The 20,881-nt window shown below is 50.6% G+C and overlaps 1 protein-coding gene across 1 annotated transcript; it reads right to left on the reverse strand.

Annotated features, from left to right (window-relative positions):
- Positions 1-618: 618 nt before the first annotated feature.
- LOC114615919 (cytosolic 10-formyltetrahydrofolate dehydrogenase) lies at positions 619-16,191 on the reverse strand (the record flags this gene model as incomplete). The annotated part of the gene is made up of 8 exons (XM_028761510.1): positions 16,047-16,191; positions 11,133-11,282; positions 8,921-9,155; positions 7,583-7,748; positions 4,768-4,869; positions 4,026-4,115; positions 2,992-3,129; positions 619-744 (listed from the first exon to the last, which is right to left on the reverse strand). Coding segments are annotated over exons 2-8 (984 nt in total), but the record flags the coding sequence as incomplete, so codon positions are not given.
- Positions 16,192-20,881: the final 4,690 nt, after the last annotated feature.

A 20,881-nucleotide genomic window follows, 5' to 3' on the forward strand; every position in this document is an offset into this window, starting at 1 on the left:
CCCTGACCAATGCTGTGTACACACCCCATATAACCTACTCATCCCTAAAGGTTTAAAAAGCCTTTACCCACCCCCACCCCCCATAAAAGCAAGCTGTTCTCTGAAGTCTGTGTCCTAGAGAAGTTTGTTTCTTGCTCCACTTGCTTGCTTCCTGAGGTTGTTCTTGCCTCCCTCCTCCTCCTCTCTGGGGTGCTCACCCAGAGGGGGTAGAGTGGAAATGACAGACCATGTAGGGAAGGAGCTGGAAGGGGACCTGTCTCTGAAGCTTGTGCTGTTCACTGCTTGGGTGTTACTGTGTGAGTACCCTCTCTGGGCCAGCTCCAGACACACTCATCACAGGTGATGGAGTGAAGCCCCCACCTCCTTCCTTTAACTATTCCAAAGCTAAATTTCACTTGTTAACTGTTTGGAGTGAGTCTCTAGAAAAGCCAAATCCCAAAGGGCCCAGATATAAAGGAAGAAGGGAACAGGGTTATCAGAAAGTGCCAACACAGGACAGCGGCAATGCTGGCTCTGAGGCCAGTGCATATTCCCAAATCTAGGGAATGTGAACTCAGAAAATACATGCGCAGTGTACAATCTGCCCTACTGGGTGGTACCACTGAAGCTGTGTCTTACCCGCACGGCCTCTGCCATGGCCATCTCTGCCTCTGTCAGCTCCAGGGCACTGCTAGCGGACCCCTTGAAGAACTGGGAGGCTGGCATCATCTTGCCATCTTCCAGCTGGATGTTCTTCACCAGCAGCTGCAAAAGGGAGAACCTCAGTAGGACCAGGGCAGGATGGGCAGCTGAGCAGGGAATTTGCACTTTCCCTCCAACCCTCACAGCCAAGGGCAAGCAGGAGCCACAGGAGATGATGGGGTGTTCGGAACTAAGACACACTGTCATAGGCATATGGAAGAAACCATAAAATGTATGTCTGTTCTTTATCCTAATTACCCATCACCTGCCACACTGTGCTTGCTGCTTGCTTTCTAGACCCTGTGTGTGCAGTGCATGTGTGTGCACATGTTTGTGTGTGTGTGTGTGTGTGTGTGTGTGTGTGTGAGAGAGAGAGAGAGAGAGAGAGAGAGAGAGAGAGAGAGAGAGAGACCTAGGGCCTCCCTTACGTCAGACAGGCCCTTACCATTGAGTGCCACAAACCAAGTGCTTTTATTTTGTTGAATAATGATGTTATTTCTTTGTTGAATAATGATGTCATTTCTACTAAAGGACAGATTCTCATCAGAAAAAAAAAATGCTTGCAGAACTACTGTGAAAGTCAACTGAGAAGCCCATGGCAACATCTGGAGGACAAATGGCCATCTGAGATGCAAGTGGAGAGAGGAAAGGATACAAGGAGAGTCCAGTAAGCCTGGCCTGCTTCCTCGTGGGCAGTACTCCAGGTAGAGCCTGGCTCCAGCTCTGTGGAGCTTGTGCAAAGTGTGCAGTGTCACCCTTATCAGTGAGGACAAGCCAGCTTGCTGCCAGCTCATCCAAAATCATGTCTCTCCTCTGCCCAGCCTTCTAACATTATTAGACAATTATGGGTGAGCAAACAGGGTTCAAGTAACTCATACAATACATTACAAAATCTGGCAAGTCTGAGGTAGAGATAAGAATATTCCTGAGTCACAACCAGGGCTGAACACAGTGTCTATAGTGCCAATGCAGTCGCCTTTGAAGATATTCTAGAACTTTCAGCAAGCAGAAGGCCAGTTAGACTCAGCAGACAAGCCTGAGTCATGCTTCGAAGGCTTCTGTGCTTTGTTGTTTGTATGGCTGCAGGGGCAGAGGCAGCCAGGGCCCTGGGGAACCTGCCCCTCCCTAATGCTAACACCAGCCTCCAGCTGCCGCAAGGAACTGGCCTCTGACAGCCTACTGTATAGTTCCCTCCTCGCTGCACCTGATGGAAACGCACCCGTGACCAGAGAGGCCTAGAGCTCCACACTATTCCAAGGATGAGAACAGCAGAGGCTGACATGTGTGCACTTGTGCAGGGCAGAAGCAAAGTCAGTGGCTCCTCAGAGACACCTGGATCAGATATACCCAGTCCTTACCTCATGACTTTGCTTTGCCCTCACAGCCTCATGGGATATTTTTTCCCAGAATGCTCCTGAATAATCATTTGTGGGAGAATTCCCCTCTCAGATGCTACTTCTAGGGCCTCAACAACAGACGGATAGCATCAATCTGCACACATATGCTTTACACACATCTAAATGCCCACCCGCTGTTAAAGGACAGCTGTTAGACAGCCTTGGCCTCTCATAATACAGCACGAGAATACAAGAGAGAGCCTTGTCGGTCAGCACGACTCTCCACACTCCACCCTAGCCACACTCACACAGTCGAGGTTGCAGAGTGTTGGAGACGTGCTTCTCCTCAGACCTGTGAAAAAATTTCGGGCCACAGTGGCCTCAGAGCCAGAATTTAAGGTCTGAAGCCCAAGTCTGCACTGACTAGCTTCAGTACCCTTGGGCAAACTTTTTAAGTCTTTTCATTGCGGTTGGCTCCGCTGAAATATGCAAATAGTATCTATAATTATCTCATAGAGTTGTCTGGAGAATGAAATGGAATGCCTGTTCATTGTTTTAAAATAGTGGCTGGCGTCTAAGTACACTCCATTCAATTTAGCTGCTATTCTGGTGTGCAAAGTCCAGCAAAAACTATAAGCTACCTGTCCTACGTCTCTATGCCATCCCCATTCAGAGAGAGGGAAACTGAGGCCTAGATGTTTTAAGACATGGCTTTGATGCCCTAAAGTCCTAGACCAGGGCGACTGGGAAGGATTTCTGTCACACAGGGTGTCCAGCCTCTCAGAGAAAATGCAGTCCCGCCACACACAGCCTGTGCTCAGGTGGCAGCTTCTCCCTTGACCCTTGGTTCTTTCTGTCTCTTCAAGGGCAGCCTAGGGTCTTCCTGTAGGGCCTGAGCCTGAGGACAGCAGTGTGAGTGACCTTGAACCTAGGATGCAGGCCGGTGACTCACAGCAGTGTGCTGTTACCTTACCATTCTATCGTCATTCCCAAAGAGGATGAGTCCCGCTTTGGTGACCATGCCTGGGCGATGGGCTCCTGGGATGGGCAAAGCTTCCCCCTGGGCCACCAGTCCTGACGTGTTGAGTGTTGAGTTGAAAAATGTCAGCTTCTATGGAGGGAGAGAAGCCAAGAGACAACAGATAAGATGAGGCCTTGCTATCTGCAGCCTGGCTGAAGTGCCACGGGGCTGAGAAAGTCAAGTGCTATGGGAGCTGGTCTGACCCTAGAGTGTGCAAGGCCCAAGGCCAGCCTTCAGGGGAACCAGGGGAGACCAGGAAGAGCTGTAATCTACACACAAGGCTGAGGCGGACCTAGACCTAGTCTTTGGGACCATGGATGAGAAACAGAAGATCTGAGGACCTGGACACCTCAAGCCTTGGGCATCCTTGAGACCTTTGCACTGACTCAGTGCCTTAGACCTTGGGGACACAGACCCCTAGGAAAGTCTTCTCAAGCTATGCCACAAAGCCACAGACCCTTGGCTGCTGCTGGTCATTGCTGCAGATGAGCCAGCCAGAGCAAAGGGTCGTGTGTCAGTGCAAAAAGCGAAGGCTCCTCTGCAGTCTGTGTACAGTGAGCTGAGGGTCAGGGGACTGCAGACAGCATGGGCATCAGGCAGACACTGAGGGGCACACAAAACTTGCATCTCTAGGTTCTAAGTCCAGCTGCTGCCCAGTCCCAGTGCAAAGTAAGTCGCCTCTCCCCTGGGGCAAAGTCAGAGCTGGGCCTATGGCATCTGAGAGCATAGAGGTGAGGCTCAAACTAAGCAAATTCAGCAGGGTCCCAGGTGGCAGTAGGTTCGTTCCTTGGGCCACCAGTGTCAACAGACGTCTTTTAGCTCTGAATGGTACAGGATGTCCTAGTCCTGGAGTAGGGGACATTTGGGAGAAGGTGGAATCGGGGCTCAGAATTGATCAAGCATTTAACACCTAGTGTGTGGGGTTCAAGGTTGCAGGGTGGGGGCATGCAGCTCTCCTGCCGAACATCAACCTCATGGGAACATACCTGCCCACAAGCCTCTGTCCAGGCACCTGGCACCTTGTCATTCCCACGGATCCAGTTGTGAATGGCCTCTGCTGGCTGGTCCCAGTTGATCTGTAGAATCCAAGATGTCTCCTCAGCTAGCCTCTCCTAGACCTGAAGACTGCTGCACAATGGGCCTAGCCCTGCAGGCAGGACCTGGGCTTCCTCCTAGATGCAAGTCTGAGTGCAGAGTGGGTGCCCTGGTTTGGGGCTGTGACCCAAGTTCTCTCCCTGCACAGCCCATAGAATGGCTTTGGGAAGAGGCTACTCTACTGTTGTCAAGGTGGCTGAGGCCCCACAGAGTCCCAAGGAAGAGTGCTTTGGCCCATCCTGTAGAGCCCCACTACAGTATCTTTATGTATACAGGGCTCATGCAGACCTCCTTACAGAGATAACCAGTCCCAAGTAGAGGCAGCCATGGGACAACTACCCACTGCTGCTCCAAGAAACCTCTCAATGTCCTGGAGATTCCAGCACCAAGGCTGACATACGCCATAGCCCTAGTTAGTCTTCCTCCCTGGAGTGATGCTTCTTCCTTCTACTTAAAGAGAAAGAGGAAGAAGATGACCTCTGAAGAGACCTTGTCCCTCCATGTTTTGATGCTGTGCTGAAACCCTGTCCTCCACTGCTGTTTCTATAATGTCAGCTGAACCTTGCTTCCCTGAGTCACTTCCTCACTCCAGACACTCACGGATAATGTTGGGTAGCTGGGTTTGGTACTCACCCTGGCTGTCTCCTTCTTCTGAATGCCCTCATAGGTGGCTCCTTCCTCAGGCTGGGGTCGGCGGGGAGCTGTGCCCTCTGCAATCAGTCGCACAGCCTGAACCTGCAAGGAGACTCCAGTCAGTTTCCCCAGCATCAGCATCCTGCCCACACCCAGCCCTAGTCCTCACCCTGCAGGCACCTGAGAAGCCTACAGCATGGACACAGGGTATGGGTGACAGGATTTGGGTGAGTGGAATGGCACACAGACCGTCAGCAACATATCATGGCCTTAGATTATATCGTCATTCTAGCTCTCTAGGGGAGGAAACTGCCAGACCCCACTGGGGATAACAGACACACATGCCTATGGGTTGTTGTCTGGAACCTTCTTAAAGGAGACTAGCTCTCCAGCCCTTTTGTGGGCTTTGGCGTCTGTAGAAAAGTAACTGGGATCTGAATCAAGGAGTGAAAAGGAGGCTGTAACCCACCCTGAGGGAGGACCTAAAAGAGCTATTGCTGACAAGAAATCAAGTGCCACAGGACTGGGGAGGTGGCTCAGCAGTTAAGGGCACTAGTTGTTCTTGTGAGAAGACCTGGGTTCCAGTCCCAGCACTCACGTGACAGCTCACAACCTCCTGTAACTTTACTTCCGTGGAATCTGATGCCCTCTTCTAATGTTCATGGTGCACATATATACATGTAGTCAAACGCTCACACATGTTAAATAAATAAATAGAAAAAATTAAAGAAAAGAAATAGGGTATTAGAACTGTTATGCAGAGAGGGTTGCCTGTTGGAATACACTGTAGCGATAAATGTGGGCTGTGTTTGTACATTCCTGTACAATAGCCAGGAACCTTGCAGCTCTGGGGACTTCAAAGGTAGGTGAGAGAGAATGTGTGTGTGTGTGTGTGTGTGTGTGTGTGTGTGTTATAATGCAGGGAATGAAACCCAGAGCCTCCCCCATACAAAATAATCACTATACTACAGAGCCATATCCCATCCCCAAATTCCTAAATGGAAATTAATTATAATTAATTTAAACAGACAAATGTGACCAGTGGTTGCCATGGATACTCTATCTCTAACGGCCATCTGAGCCATTTGCTGTGGAATGTGAAGTCCTCTCAGGCTAAGTATTCAACAAGGCAGCTTTTCTCACTGCTGTTTAACACAATGAAAACATTAAAGACAAAAAAGGCAGCTGATGTGAAAACAGACTGAAGTGAGGGGCTGATAGCTCAGGGCTTATAGTGGTCTGGTGACTGAAACCTTGCTCATTGCCATGTGACAAGGTTCTTTGTCTGGAAATGTCCCCAGCCTGATTATCAAAGGCTTTGGTCCTCTCTCATTAGCCTACCCTCCAGGAACAATAGCAGCTTGTACACACACACACACACACACACACACACACACACACACACACAGTCAGTAGGAACTCTTGGAGCCACCAGCTACAAGGCATTCATGTCCTTTCTTGTCTTCAGCCCTGCCCTGTGGAGAGTCTGGGACACCACTGCAATTGAGTGTCTATCTTTCACAATTAATCACAGCAAGATGCATATTGCTGAGGCAGACAATCAGTGTAGGAGGCAGAGGTCCTTGTGTTCACAGATAAGGACTAGGGAAATCAGGAATGTTAAACAAGCAGGGTTAGCCTGGAGTTACGGCGCACACCTTTAATCCCAGCACTCAGGAGGCAAGAACAAGTCTGCTCTATAGCCAGTACCAGGACAGCCAGAGATAAACAGAGAAACCCTGCTGCTAAAAACCAAAACCAATCAAACAAACAAAACCAAAACCAAAGGCAAAAACAAAGCAAACAACAACAACAACAAACCCATGCAGGGCTGTCTCTTCAAATGGAGAGATGAGAAATAACCAATTGTCTGTCCAGAAGGCTGGAAAAGGACATGGTGGCATTTATGCTATCCTATCTATGTGGCTAGGACCACATCACATCCTCCCCCAGACTCTTATCATGAACTTGTTTTTTCTCAGTCAATCTGTAGAACCTATCTGTAGAACATGTGAAGGCGTCACATGTACTTTACAAAGTAGGGTTTCACTGTAGTCATGTCTTAAGCTTTATTGTGCTCACGGGATTGAGTTCATTATCACCAGGAGATCTTTTTCCACCAAATTGTGCTGTTCTTAAATGTACCTAAAATAAATTTGAAGTGGGAACCAACACTAGCTATTGAGTCATATTGAACCAAATTTCCTTCCTGCCTCTCCTGGATCGACACTGCAGGCTGTGATGTTTGCAGAGTTTCCCACGAATCAGAGAATTCCTATTGCTCTGGCCAGCAACTGAGTCAGTATAACCCCATGACCCCGGGATGTCCAATCAGTCTTCCTTGATCTTTCATTCATGTATCTTAGAGAAATGGGGTTTGCCACCCCATGGACTAGGGAACTGAGAGCTTAGACAACAGAAGTCAAGGATCTTCTATGTCACGCAGGACACCTGACCTGAGGATGAAATGAACTAAAAGAAAAAGGACCAAATTGAGATGTGAGAACCCAAAGACTCAGAGGCATTTGGGTTCAACCACACTGGCCCACCCTGTGTCTGGGCTTGTCTAGTCAATGACTCCAATCGAAATTGCCGTTTGGGTTAACTCCCTCTTGAGTTGGCCTCTGCCCACTCTGTCCACAGTTCCGTCATGTTCATCATCCTTTTGAGATCCTAAAGAGTGAGTACCCTCTTTCACATGTCCTGAAATTGGGGGTGTGTGCCTGGACAGTGAGGATCAAGGAGGACAGCAGAGTCAAGAATTGAGAGGCTGTGTCAGGGCAAGCATGTGATGGGAGGACAGACGTGGCCTTACCATCCCTTTGATGCCCTCTGGGAAGAGGAAACGGTTGTACAGCGTGCTCACGGTGTCATCCGGAAGCACCTCACACTCCTTCTGCAGCAGAAGGTCACCAGTGTCCAGACCGTCATCAGCCCAGAAGATGGTGAAGCCTCCTTTCTTATCTCCATGAATGAGGGTCCTGGAAGACAGGAGGAAAATGTCAGTCTGATAGAAAGTATCAAAGAGGATGCCCTGGGAGCTGTCCCCTGACCCCTGCCACTCTTAGAGGGGCTACCTCCTCCCGTAGGAGGGATGACACCTGCTCCTATAGAAAGGGAAGAAAAGCCTTATTCCCTCCTCCCCTCTCTCCAGGTGCTCATGGACGGCCTCTACTTCTCTACTCTCTCCCTCTCTCTGCCTTTCTCTGCCTCTACTACCTGCTTAACTCCCCTCCCCATGCCCTGAATTAACTCTATTCTATGCTATACCATCGTGTGCCTGCTCCCTCAGGGGGAAGGGATGCCTCTGCATGGGCCCACTGAGGCACCCCATTCCCCCATACCTCACCACACCTCCATAGAACATAACCCCTCTGTCTTTATCTTTGTATAAACACATCATATGGTGCTGTGACACGTGGCTTTTTATTTCTTCACAACACTAAAGTACAAATAATGTTAAAAAAAAAAAAAGCCGGGCGGTGGTGGCACACACCTTTAATCCCAGCACTTGAGAGGCAGAGGCAGGCGGATTTCTGTGTTCGAAGCCAGCCTGGTCTACAGAGTAAGCTCTAGCACAGCCAGGGCTACACAGAGAAACCCTGTCTCGAAAAACAAAACAAAAACAAAAACAAAAAAAAGGGAAGAAAAGAAACAGTGTTTATTTTATGATCACCAACCATGCCAGTGACATTCCAAAAGCATCCTGCCTTAGGTAACAGCCCTAAGACAGGTGGGATGAGTAGACAGAAGCCCTGCTCTCTGCAGCCCCCATGACATTCTAGTACAGTGGCCTTGCACCCACTGCACTTCTGCAGGTACAATACCATCAAAGTTCTTGTTCCTGCTGCTACAAAGCCTGTTGCGTTATTTTTTAAGACAGGGTTTCTCAGTATAGCCCTTGCCATCCTGGAACTCACTCTGTAGACCAGGCTATCCTCACACTTTGAGATCCTCCTGCCTTTGCTGGGCTTAAAAGTGTGCACCACCACCTGGTGAGCATGCTGTCTTAACACTCCTGCTGTGGTCTGTCTCAGGGAGACACACAGCAGTGCAGGGTAGGCATCTCCACAATGCACTTGACTGCCCCAGAGATGTTTCAGGTTGAGGGAGGGTGCTATGCCAGGCAAACTGGGTGTGGAGCCCATCTTACCAGTTGATGGCTGAAGCCCCTCGGTGCCTGGGTAGCAGAGACGGATGGTAGATGATGGAGCCGTGCCGGGGGGCATTGATGACCTCCATGGGTATGAACTGGCTGCAGAAGGGCAGCACATTGAGCTCTGCACCCAGAGCCTGATATTTGGCCACCACCTCTGGCAGAGCCTGTCCTCGAGCCCGCCACCGAGAGAACTTGAACACAGGCACGCCATCCTTCTCAGCCTCCAGGCCTGAGGAGAGAGAGCAGGTGAGCAATTGCCCTCTCTGTTCTACCCACGCACTGTCAGCTGTCTCTACCCAGAGAACTGGCTGTGGCTCCATTCTTGGTGCCCCTTTCCAGTTCCCATTGTCCAGCAGACTTCTGCTAGGATGTGGGTGGGGCTAGCAAAGGGTGAGTACTGGGCAGGGACCTTCCTGCCTGGATGCTGCCTATTGAGAGCGCTAAGACCTCCAAATGCCTCCCTTGCTCAGACCTCACAGGTTCCCCATAGGCTCTCTCCTTACAGTCCTTTCTAGAGGCCCATCCATGCCCAATACTGTCTTCCTCCTCTCCCCAACCATCTCTACTTTCCCTTTCTTCCTTTTCCCTACCTCTCCACCCTCTGGGTGTCAGCTGTACCAGGAGGAGGTGAAGAGGCCGGAGGGAGGAGGACAAGAAGTGTGAGGAAAAGGTTTGAGCCTTCTGGTGGGGATCCTGTCCACCCTCAACCCCCAGCCAGATGCCTTACCCCAGCTACAGGAGTTCCTTCTCAGGGAAGCGGTTTAATGCCTGTTCTGAGTATGCAGATCTAGCCCTGATGTACACACTCTGTTCCTCACACCTGCAGCCTGGAGGCCCAGTCCCAGCCTGCAGGGCTCCTTCTGCCTCCTTACAGGTCATTTCCTAATCAACACCATCCCCTCTTAGCCTCAGGCTGGAGGTAGCAGCTGCCTCTGGAAGGCACAACCCTCACCATAAGGGACCCTCTTTGGCCGGCCATTCTTCAGTACTTGTGAACATCCTTAGCGATTCTCTTGAGAGCACTCCTGTTGTGTAAAGTCCACCCCTGACTGGCCTGACCCTGTTCTCTCTCCTCATCTCTGCCACCATGACCTGATGTGAGGGCTAATCTACATTGTCAATATTACCAGGTTTGGAAATCAGTAGGAGGGGTTGTCAAGGTGCTCACTGAGAAGAGGAGAGTGCCTGGGATATGGATGATGACATCCTATGTACTGAGGAACCAGGGGAAATAAAACAGGGGAAAAGAGGAAACCAGCTGAAGACCAGGACAAATCTCTGCTTCACAGTGTGACCAGCTGCAATGAGAAAAACAGCCTCACTGTGGCCATGAGACACTCCTGCAGGCCATTCAAAGTCAAGGTCAAGCAGTAGTCCCAACTAGGCCTGGGATGGTGCTGGGAGCAGAAACTGTCTGGTCACTGTTAGTATCTGTTTGTAGAGCTCAGACAGTGGGGTCATGTATATCATGCTGTGGTCAGGTGCAGGGTTGAGACCTGGCAGGCATCAGCAGAGTCCAGGGGTCAGACTGTGGCTGCTTACTCTGCCCTGGATCTGGCTGGTCCCAAAAAATCCACCTTCCTACTCAATCTCCCATCCTTAGGCTGTGCCCTACTCCCTTCTCCATCAGGCCTGCAAAGGGTCTGTTCATAATATGGAAGCCCCAGCATCCTGGGTGCTGGGCTCCAGTTCCAAGCAAAGGGTCCAGGACTGATTCTCAAGTGGCTCCTCCCCAGTGGGGTGGGAACACCCAGAAGATGCTAAACAGGAAACCTCTCAGCTGTACCCACTCTGCTGTGCTGGGAACCCTTGGTTGGACTGAGCACTCAGGGCTAACAGAGCCCCAGAGATAGTGACATGAAGCATGTTCACCTTGGGGAATGACAACCCCAGGTAACCACCCCTAGGAGCCCTTCAGAGCTTAGATACTTGGGTCAGAGAGGTTAAGAGAGGTATGCGGGACAAGCTGGGCTTCTCCATGGCCATTGGTCAGGATACAGATCCCACCCAATAGTCACTTTATTCCAGGGCAATCCAGCAGCCACTTGGCATCAGGGTAAATTCAGGATGGATGGTGTGTAAGTGTCCCCTAGCAAGGGCTGTGCCATGAGACCCTGAACTTTACCCACCAGCCCACTGTAGGGCCTGTGCCCCAGCAGGTGGGTTTCCTTTCACCCTCTTCCCTGCCCCTGAACTGCTCACTTACCCAGGGGATCTGCTTTCCCATCCTTGTCTGGGATGGTGAACACACCCACCACCTCATGGCCCTCCTTCCTCAGCTGGCAGTAAACCTCCTGGCCAAACAGGCTCTGGCCGATTACTGCAATCTTCATGGCAACAGAGGGTTGAAGGGCACCTGTTGAAGGAGCAGCCAGATGGTTAGAAAGGGTTCTCTGGTGTCAGGGGAAACCACCCAGGCTCCAACGAGTGCATTCTCCTGCACTGGTCATCCCTGGGGCTCCATGAACAGCAGGCTGCTTTGGGGAGACTGCCATTGTGCAAGGGGACAGGGTACCCCTGACACCTGTGAATGTGATGACTGATGACAGCTGTGGGTTCAGACAGTGACTGTAGCTTCAGGGGGCTCCCTTCATTAATCCCTGCAAATTGTCATAAACCTGGTGCAAGTCCTTCGAGACATTTTAGAACATCCCCTGGAACTGACCGGTCTGTGACCTTGGTCAAACCACTTTAAGCTTCTGTTCCCTTGCTGTTAATGAGAAAGCTGCCACACTTCTCTTGAGGCTACACTAGGCTTATTGCACTGGGCCCAGAAGCCACAAGAGAGACAAAAAGGAGCTTTGCTTAGCATCAGCTTCCAGAGCACAGGGTGACTGGGTTGGGAGGGAGTGGGGTGCTACTGGGAAAGGCTGAGGAGAGAGACGGTCGGAATGAAGCAGACGTCAGTGTGAATGACTGTTAAGTTCAGTACCTTCCTGTAAAACCTGGGGTTCTCTCTCATATCTTTCCATTTACCACAGATGCACAGTTTAGGGAAAAGGCCAAAGCAGGGCGTACCTCACATATTCAGAACTGCAGAAGCCATAGGTGTATGTAAAGCAGCCTCACGGATTCCCACATGCACAGCATGCTGCCGCCTGAGCACCGAAGCGCCTGTTGTTCACCCAGGGTTCTATCAGCACAGAGCAGCGATGCCTGTCTGCCTTGGCCAACCTCACACATCTGCCTTCCAGACCCAACCCCATGCCTGCCTCCATCATCTCACTAGCCTTAGGGCATGTGAGCTGTCAGTGGTCAGTGTTTGTCTGTGTTGCGGGAGGCCATGATGGCTCAAACACTGCACAACCTCCACAAAACTCAAGTCCAAATGTGTCATAGACCTGAGGTTATAAACCTCTCAAAGATAATAAGGGACACATGGACCATCTTGCATCCATCAGTAACTTTCAAAGCATAGAACCAGAGGGTTCGTGGAAAGGAGAGTTAAGTCCTTCTTCATTCAGTTAAAAATTTCTACTTTTAAATGACTCCATCAAGAAAATAAAACGAGAATCCATAAACTGAAAGACCTGAAAAGTTAACCCTCAAAACTCTGCTGGAAGGGCAACAACTCAATTCAAATATGTTGATAAGATTTAAATCATCAAATTGCAGAGCCTGTGGAGGCCAGAAGGTGACATCAGATTCCCCTGGAGCTACAGCACAGGAGGTTGTAAGCTGCCTGGCTTCAGTGCTAGAAACAGAATGCAGGTCCTCTGCAAGAGCAGCAAATACTCAACCTCTCCAGTTCCCAGAAGCATTCTTGTTCTAATGCACAGCTCACTTTTAACTACGGGTACTAGAACACTCTCTGCACCAGCTCCTTTTATGTCAATTTGCCACAGCTAGAGCATTGAAGAGGAGAGAACCACAACTGAGAAAACACCTCCATCAGACCAGAGAGCAGGCAAGCACATTACACAAAGCATTTTCTTAATCAGTGACTGGTGTGGGAGGGCCCACCTCATTGTGGGTGGGGTCATATGCTGGCAGTCCTGGGTTCTTTAAGAAAGCAGGCTGAGAAAACCATGTGGAGCAAGCCAGTAAGCAGCACTCCTCTATGACCCCTGCATCAGCTCTGCCTCCAGGCTCCTGCCACATCTGAGTTCCTGACTTACATTGATGATGAACAGTGATGACAAAGCATAAGCCAATTAAACCCTTTCCTTCCCAAGTTGCTATTGGCCATGGTGTTTCATCACAGCAATGCAACCCCTAAGTAGGACACTCCCTCATTGGCATTTCTTCAAATGGACAGAAAACTAATGTTCACATAAAGCCCTACATGCAAACATTGACGGCAGCGATACTTAGAACTGACCAATCCTGGAAGCAACTATGACATCGGTTAGTGAGTAAATGAAAAAACAAAAGCCTGTGGCGCTAGAGTTCAGGTAATGGACCGTGAGCCAGATCGAGAGGACATGTGCTGGGAAATTGTGAACTCCGATGCCCAACTGCAAACTGCTAAGCGAGAGAAGCTCGTTGGCAAGGGTGGTGTCCACTGTGGTCACAGTTGCACAGCACTCTGGAACGCCACCCCAGGGAACCAGAGAGAGTGCAAAGGTCAGTGGTTTCCAGGGCAGAGGGGAAGGTAGTGGGTAGAGAACACTCATGGGATCTCAGACTACAAGGATGGATACACATCCTTACACACACACAGCCCAAAGCCGAAGAGCACGGGAACAGCCCACTGCAGAACGTGGATTTGAGGTGATCACACTGCACTGGCGTTGGCTGGCACTGGTGTCGGCTGTTACAGCACGGTAAATGTTTAACAGGACAAAGCATGGGCAGGGTGAACGTATGGGAACCCAATACTGCCTCATGTTTTTCCATAAACTTAAAACAAGTTCTGAAGGTTGATTATTAATTTAAAGAAACAAATAGAGCCCTCTAGCCTACAGTTTGCTCAAAAAAGTCCAACTGGGTTAAAAGTAAATATTTTTACACCAAAGGCAAGAAGAAAATATAGTAAGGTGGGAATTCAGCTCAGCTGATGGAACATCAGTCTAGCAAGCATGAAGTTTCATCCCCAGCGCCACAGAAACCAAGTGTACCACTGCAGGCTGGTAGCACACCTCTTGGGAGGTGGATGCAGGAGGATTGGAGGTCAAGGTCATCCTCAGCTACATAGAGGGTTTGGGGCCAGCCTGGGCTACAGGAATCTCTGTTTCAAAAATGGAGGAGTAAGAGGAGAAAGGAGTAGAGAAGGAGAAGGGGAGGGAGAAGAGGGAGAGAGAGAAGAAGGGTTATGTTAGAAAATATTGGTGAACAGTATGGTTTTCTAGCCTGACTCTAACAGTGGAATGCAAATTGAACATGACAAAACTTCACATATAAAGCAATTTACTAAGAGGAAAAACTTACAGCCAACAAACAAAATCGTGTTCAAACCACAACCGATTAGAACAATGCAGTGTCAAACACATACATACTCCCCCTGAAAGCTGACAGGTACTGAAAATAATATGATACCCAGTGCTGGCAAGGTTTGGGGAAACAGTAAGTGGGTACAAATTCTCTGCAGGGGACATGAAAAATAGGTCAGTCCTGACTTAGTATCTCCCTCAAAGACGATAGGAGAACCAGAGGACAACAGGTGGGTTTACACTGTGGTCAGCTGCAGTTTGTGGGCCATGCCATCAGGATGTAGCAAACTGTTGCTGGCTGGGGATGTGTGAGCCAACATGTTCCAGCAGATAACAGCTCACTGTAATTTCCCAAAGCAGTAATGTGGTGTGTGTGTATCTGTGGTATGGTATGTGTATGTCTATGTGGTATGGCACGTGTGTCCGTCTCTGGTATGGTATGTGTATCTATCAGTCTGTGGTATGTTGTGGATGTGTGTATCTAGTATGGTGTGTGTCTGTGGTACGGTATGTGTGTCTATGTGTATGTCTATGTATGTCTGTGGTATGGTGTGTGTGTGCTCTGAGTACTGAGATTTTAGATCTATGCTTCCTCTCTTGCCTCCCTCCCCTGTGGACATCTGTTATTTACAGAAAGAGTAAAGGAGAAAAACACAAGCAAACAATAACAAAACAAACCCACTTTTGGATTCCATCAAAGTAGCTGCAGATTGGCCATTATCGCAGGTTCAGGAACAAGAAGGAACAAGGAGTGAGGACTATCACATAATGCTTGCCTTTGGCCACACAGATAGCAGGGTCTGCAGGGTCTACTGAGCCCCAAGGCCATAGGGTGCAGATTCCCAGCCCTGTCTTCTTGTCATGGGACACCCCCAGGGGCTGCTGAAGCCTCAGGCCTTCAGGGACTCAGAGGACTCCTGCTCTGCAGGTCTCCCCTTCCAGTCCCTGGGTCAGGACAGCAGAACAGTGGCAGGAGCCCTCTGCCTATAGCCTGCTGCAGTCCCAGGCTGGGAGCAAACCTGGTGGTAGTCAGGGTTCACCCTAAGGCCAGACATTCTGCTAGAATACAAGGGACCCCTTTCCATAACTGCTCAAGGCTGACCCTCTCCTATGATAGCCTCTTTGCTCTGGCTCCAGGTAGGGGATGGATACATCCCTCAGGGGGTCAAGATCAGAGCCTTCCATGATCCTGGGTGTGGCTACAGGGTAAAATACAGCAACCCAGCTCTCAAACCTGCAAGGTCTAAGTGAATTATCACCTTCCCTGTATCTCAAGAGCCTCTGTAAAATATGACTGTGCTGTCTCTTGGGCATGGAGAACTTATCTAGACAGAAGACAGTGCCAACACTCACCACCTGCTGCCCAGGACCAGAATTCTCCAGGAGCCTCAGGAGAGGTGCAGTATTAGCCTCCACACAGCCACATTTTACAGACCAGGTGTCAAGATTTGGCTGTGCTTAAGAAACTTCCCAGGACATTAGCCTGTTGTGGTGGTGCACGCCTTTAAATCCCAGCACCCCGAAGACCCAGCAGAGGAATTTTTGAGTTCCAGGCCAGCCTGGTCTATCGAGCTCGTTCCAGGGCAGGCAAGGCTACTCAGGGAAAACCTCCCTCAAGTGGTGGTGGTGGAGGAGAGTTCATGGGAACTCTGGTTCCCAGGGCAGGAGCTATGGTTCTAAGGTTCAGCGTCTGCCTCTTCCGGAGAGGCTCTGGGTGTCTCAAAAAACAAAAGCAAAAAGAAACTTACCCAATGTCAAAGACGAGTGGGAAAACGAGGTCACCACCGGCCCAGAGCCCTGGGCTAAAAACTCAGAAGTACCTGCTAGCTGCGAGGGTCAGTCAGTTGTCAGCAGTCAGCACAGGGGCAGTGAGCTCCCAGACGAGTGCAGAAGTTAGGGTAGGTAGGTGCTCCTCCTCTAGGCAGAGTGAAGAGGGGACCCAGGGGCCCGCCCAGCCCAGATCCCTCCAATCACAGGAGGCTCTCCGGCCAGGCCCCCACACATGACCAATCAGGGATCCTTCCCCAGGCCCAAGAATGGGGTGAGGGATTAGGAAAGTGGATTCGCAGAACCAAGCACAGATCATCGGTCGTTTGCAAGTATCTTGCTTTCTCTTCTGCAAAATGGGCCACCAACGTCTATAAAGCACTGTGCAACCACAGGCACATCCCCCAAAGCCTGAGTACCTCTAGCTAGGTTGGAGACCTCCCCGCCCCCCCCCCCCCCGCCTCCCCGCCTCCCCGCCTCCCCGCCTCCCCGCCCTCCATTCCGGATTGAGTTCCAAGCCTAGCATGCCCGGAGCCTAGCTGGTCACCCATGGTTCAGAGCCAGCAGCTGATTCACCAGACCAGACCGCGCTGGGACTTCAGTGAGCCTCAGTCCCGAGACTGGAGATGGCATAGATCCAAGAGTGAGGAGGCGGGAAGCGAAGGCGGGAGGTGGGAGGCGGGAGGTTGGAGGCGGGAGGTGGGAGGCGGGTCTAATCTGCTGAAGGTGGGACTCATGGAAAGTGCAGCTGGGAGGGCAGGCCTAGTCCCTGCATTCATGGTGACACAGGGTACCCATAAGGCATTCTTAGCAAGTTAAAAGGCTTTGTACTACCAGGGTCATTTTCCTCACCCAAGAGTGATAAACAAGGAGCACTCCTACGCTGTTGACTGAGACATTCGAGGTCACTCATCTGCTGTGGACCTGGGGTTGTGTCCTGGTGGACCTGAGGTTCTGAGTCCCATGCCCTTCTCACCTCTTCACGGGCTCTCAGAAGTTTTCCGCTGGCCCTTCCACCTTGTCTAAGTGCTACAGACCCTCTCCCTGGGCAGGGTCATTGTCCTACTTGAGGTAAGTCAGAAGACAATACAGAGTCCTGTAACATGCCCATCACTTCCTGACCAAACTCCTTCCAAGGACGCCCCCTACTACCTGTCCTGCCACTCAAACCACCTACGAGGCTCCGCCCCCCTCTTCAGTACACCAGGCTGGCTCTAACCACAACCTTTGCATGGGCTCTGCCTTGAGCAGACTCTTGGATTGTGATAGCAGGCACCTCTGTCTCTTCCCAGCCAGCCAATGTCAGGCTCTGGGTTGCTCAGTCCAAACATGCTGTGCCTCTCCACACAACCCAAGGAGGGGCTCCTCCGTGCCCCTCCGCTCTCAGTTACTGCCCATAGAGGACTACCCATACCCCCTGGTACCCTCTGTCCTCTGTGTATCTGCTCTCCCACCAAACTGTAAGCTCTCTGAGGTCAGGAAACGCCACAGTTGCCTTTCCTGCTTCCTTGTCAAGGCACATAATAGTTGCTCAAAAAGTCCTTCAGGACTCGTGGGGTTTTGCATGCCGTTTACTGTCTCCATGAGTTAGAAAGCTCCTGTTATTAACACACCACACCAGGGAAGCTGTCCCTACCTGCAGCCCTGGGGTGGGGTTCTAATTTTCCTTTATGACCCTCCAATTTCAGTTTTATCCATCGTATGCCACCCACAGGAGTAAGTGATGACCCCGTCCTGCTGGCAATTCCCTAGCACCGAGTGGCATGCTTGCATGTAGAAGGGATGACATCTGTAGGTAGCATGATTAAATGTCAGGATTTGGTGTGCTCTGTGATCTGCAGTTGGAATGGAGTTGGCAGGGGATGGAACCCCCCAAAGGTCAGCCTGGAAGCTGTCAAAACAAGATACAGGGAAATCTGAGGGGATCCATTAATTCTGTTAGAGGCGCTGAGTGGGGGGGGGGCATAAGCAGAGTTTCCTGTAGTGATGGGGGACTGCTATGCTACTTTTCTCATTTACAAAAATGCCCAACAAAAGCAACCTAAGGGAAGAAGAGCTTATTAGTGCTCATGGTTCGAGGGTACGGTCCATTGTAGAGCCGAAGACAGGGTGGCGGGAGCGAGAGGCAGCTGGTCACACCACATCTGCAGTCAGGAAGCAGAGGCTGACGTCTTCTGTGTTCAACTCACTCTCTCCTTTTCCGGGAACACTGATGAACCAGAGCCCATAGCAGGGTGCCACCCACCCACATTTAAGGAAGGCACGGGGGTCTTCATGTAACTCAAATCTAGAAACCCCTTCACAGTTGTGCACAGAGGTCTGTTTCCAGGAGACCCGAATTCCATAAAGTGGACAGTGGAGATCAGCTGCCACAATGAGGTTCATAAAAGACACACAAAATTTTTAGAACACATACTGGAGAGAGGGCCAGCAAGGATGCACAGAGCTAGTCAGAGCGCCAAATGCACACAGCCCTGAGTCTCCAGATTTAACTGGTAGGAAGTGTCACAGATGCAAATGTGGGCTGTTCTTCCCAAAAGCTGACAGAGAGAGGAGCTCAAAGAGCAGAAATGAGTCTGGGCCTCACTGTCTGCTTCACCATTTGCTTTGAACAGCAGAGTGCTTGTCCTAGGTCTGTCCCCACGCTAGCATACCTGCCCCAGGAGCCTGTCCCTACCACTATCCTACCTGCTCAGAAGGGCTACACTTGAGGAACTGACCAAGATGTCAGGGTGCATGTCAAGCTCTTGTCTGTCTTTTGAGCTCCTTGCTGCTATCCTTTGTGGAAAGTAGCTATGACGTGCAACACTACCTGCCAGTTGTGACACTACCTGCCAGTTGTGACACTACCTGCCAGTTGAATGGACCCTAGGGAAGTGATGAGGGGTGAACACTTATTCTCTGAGCTAAACTTTCCCAGGCTGACCTTGAACTGGGAATCTTCCTGTTTCTGCCTCCTAAGTATGGGATTATGGATCCCATCACAGTGCCCAGCTTGGTGAGTTGGTTCTGGGAAACACTGGGAAAAGTGTCAGTGATTGGGGCTGGTACACAGGCGATGGCAGTTAAAAAAGTGTTGAAACCCCTCCTTTAGGGCCCGTGGAGTCTTGTTTCCTCCTGTGAGTATAGGCCGGATATACTGACTTGTTTCTAACAAAGGGAAAATGGCAGAAGCCACATTGTGTGGATTCTGGATTTATGCCTTCACAGACAGACAGAGAAACAGGTTTGAGGTCAGAGAGTGGCAGAGCCAGCCTGTGTCCCAGCCTGTATGGCACTCAGGGAATGACTCCACCATGCCAGCAGTGCCCAGCAGTTCATGGAGTGGCATGCAAGTTCTACACAAACCGTTCTCCAATGCCACACTCCTATGCTTCTTTGTATCTTTCTGTGGGAGCAGGGGATGCTCCCTTTTGCCTTAAACCCACCATCTCTGTTAAGGATGCTGAAGAAGCATCATGGAGGGCACGGGTGGGCTAGCATGACCAGGACGACTGCTGGGGCTCTTTTGCGGGGCCCTGTGACTAGGTCCCTAGGAAGAATGGTGTGAACTGACCAATCTCTGGGCTGAGGGTAAGTGGATGGAGGGAATAGGGGATGGAGGGATGGAGAGTTAGAAGGGGTGAGGGCTAGGGAGTGGGGAAGGGCTGTGGCTTAATCCTAAAGTAGTTAGGAGGGGCTGTCAGGGGCTCCGAGGCTGGAGCACAGGGGAGCAGATGGGCAGAGCAGCTTTTCTTCTGTTGTATAAGCATGATTCAGCTGGTTCTGGAACTCACCGAATAGAGGAAACATTAACCTAGCCAGGGCCATGGCCTTGGGGAGTCAAGGTGAGCAGGGTAAGTGACCCAAACTTTGTTTTGTTTTGTGGAGACAGGGTCTCAGCGTGTACTCCCAGGCTGGCCTAGACCTTGAGACTGATTCCTTAGCTCAGCTTCCTGAGGGTGGGCTTGCAGGTGGGCATCACCAAACCCAGCTACAAACGTTCTTTTGGGGCAGAGTTCTCCTATTTTGGGCCATCCTTTCTATCCAGAAATCCTACCTCATGAGACACATATGACACCCTACTCCTTTTTCCAGAGGTCACAGTGGCCACTGTATTTCCCCTGGGAAGAGCACACAATGTGTGCTTTTTGACATAGAAGGTAAAAGCAGATATTGATGTTAGACCCTACTGTAGTTTCACCTTGACCCAGAGCCCATGTCACCTGAAACCACAGTGTCACTCTTCCAGGAGAGATGAGGTGTGATCTGGAGTTCAGGGCCCTCCTCATACCATACCTCTGCAGCTTTGGGTAGAGCCTGTGGGCATTGTCAGGTCAAACCCTGATATCTCAGTGCGCAGGAGAGCAGGCCTGCAGATGACCTCCATGGGCTGACACAGAGAGAGGCAGGTGCTGCCTCCCCACCTCAGGGGAACGATGATAAGGGGTACACAGCAGCAGTCAAAGGAGACAGGATCGCTAAGAAAGCCTAGATTGCAGGTTTGGCCAGTGAACTGGATCAGGAAGAAATGAGGACTCCCAGCCAGGGAACAGAGAGAAAGGTTCAAGCAGGGAGGGGCGGGGTCAGCTGGGAGGGATGAAGCCCAACTCACGAGGCAGCAGTGGAGAAGCTGGAAAGGTCAGGGGTCACCAGCAGCTGTGTCACTGGACACTGTCCCAGTGGTAACCAGATCTTATGATTTTGTAAGACAATCCTCGCAAAGCATTTTGGTAACTAACAGATTCTCAATTGCCATTTCTTTTTATAAAAAAAATTTCAAGAGATATAACTTAGACTTTAAAAAGGAGGAAAATCAGTCCGGTGATGACATGGA

This window comes from Grammomys surdaster, unplaced genomic scaffold, assembly GCF_004785775.1.
Source record: "Grammomys surdaster isolate TR1022 unplaced genomic scaffold, NIH_TR_1.0 194841, whole genome shotgun sequence".
In the NCBI taxonomy this organism is placed as follows: domain Eukaryota; kingdom Metazoa; phylum Chordata; class Mammalia; order Rodentia; family Muridae; genus Grammomys; species Grammomys surdaster.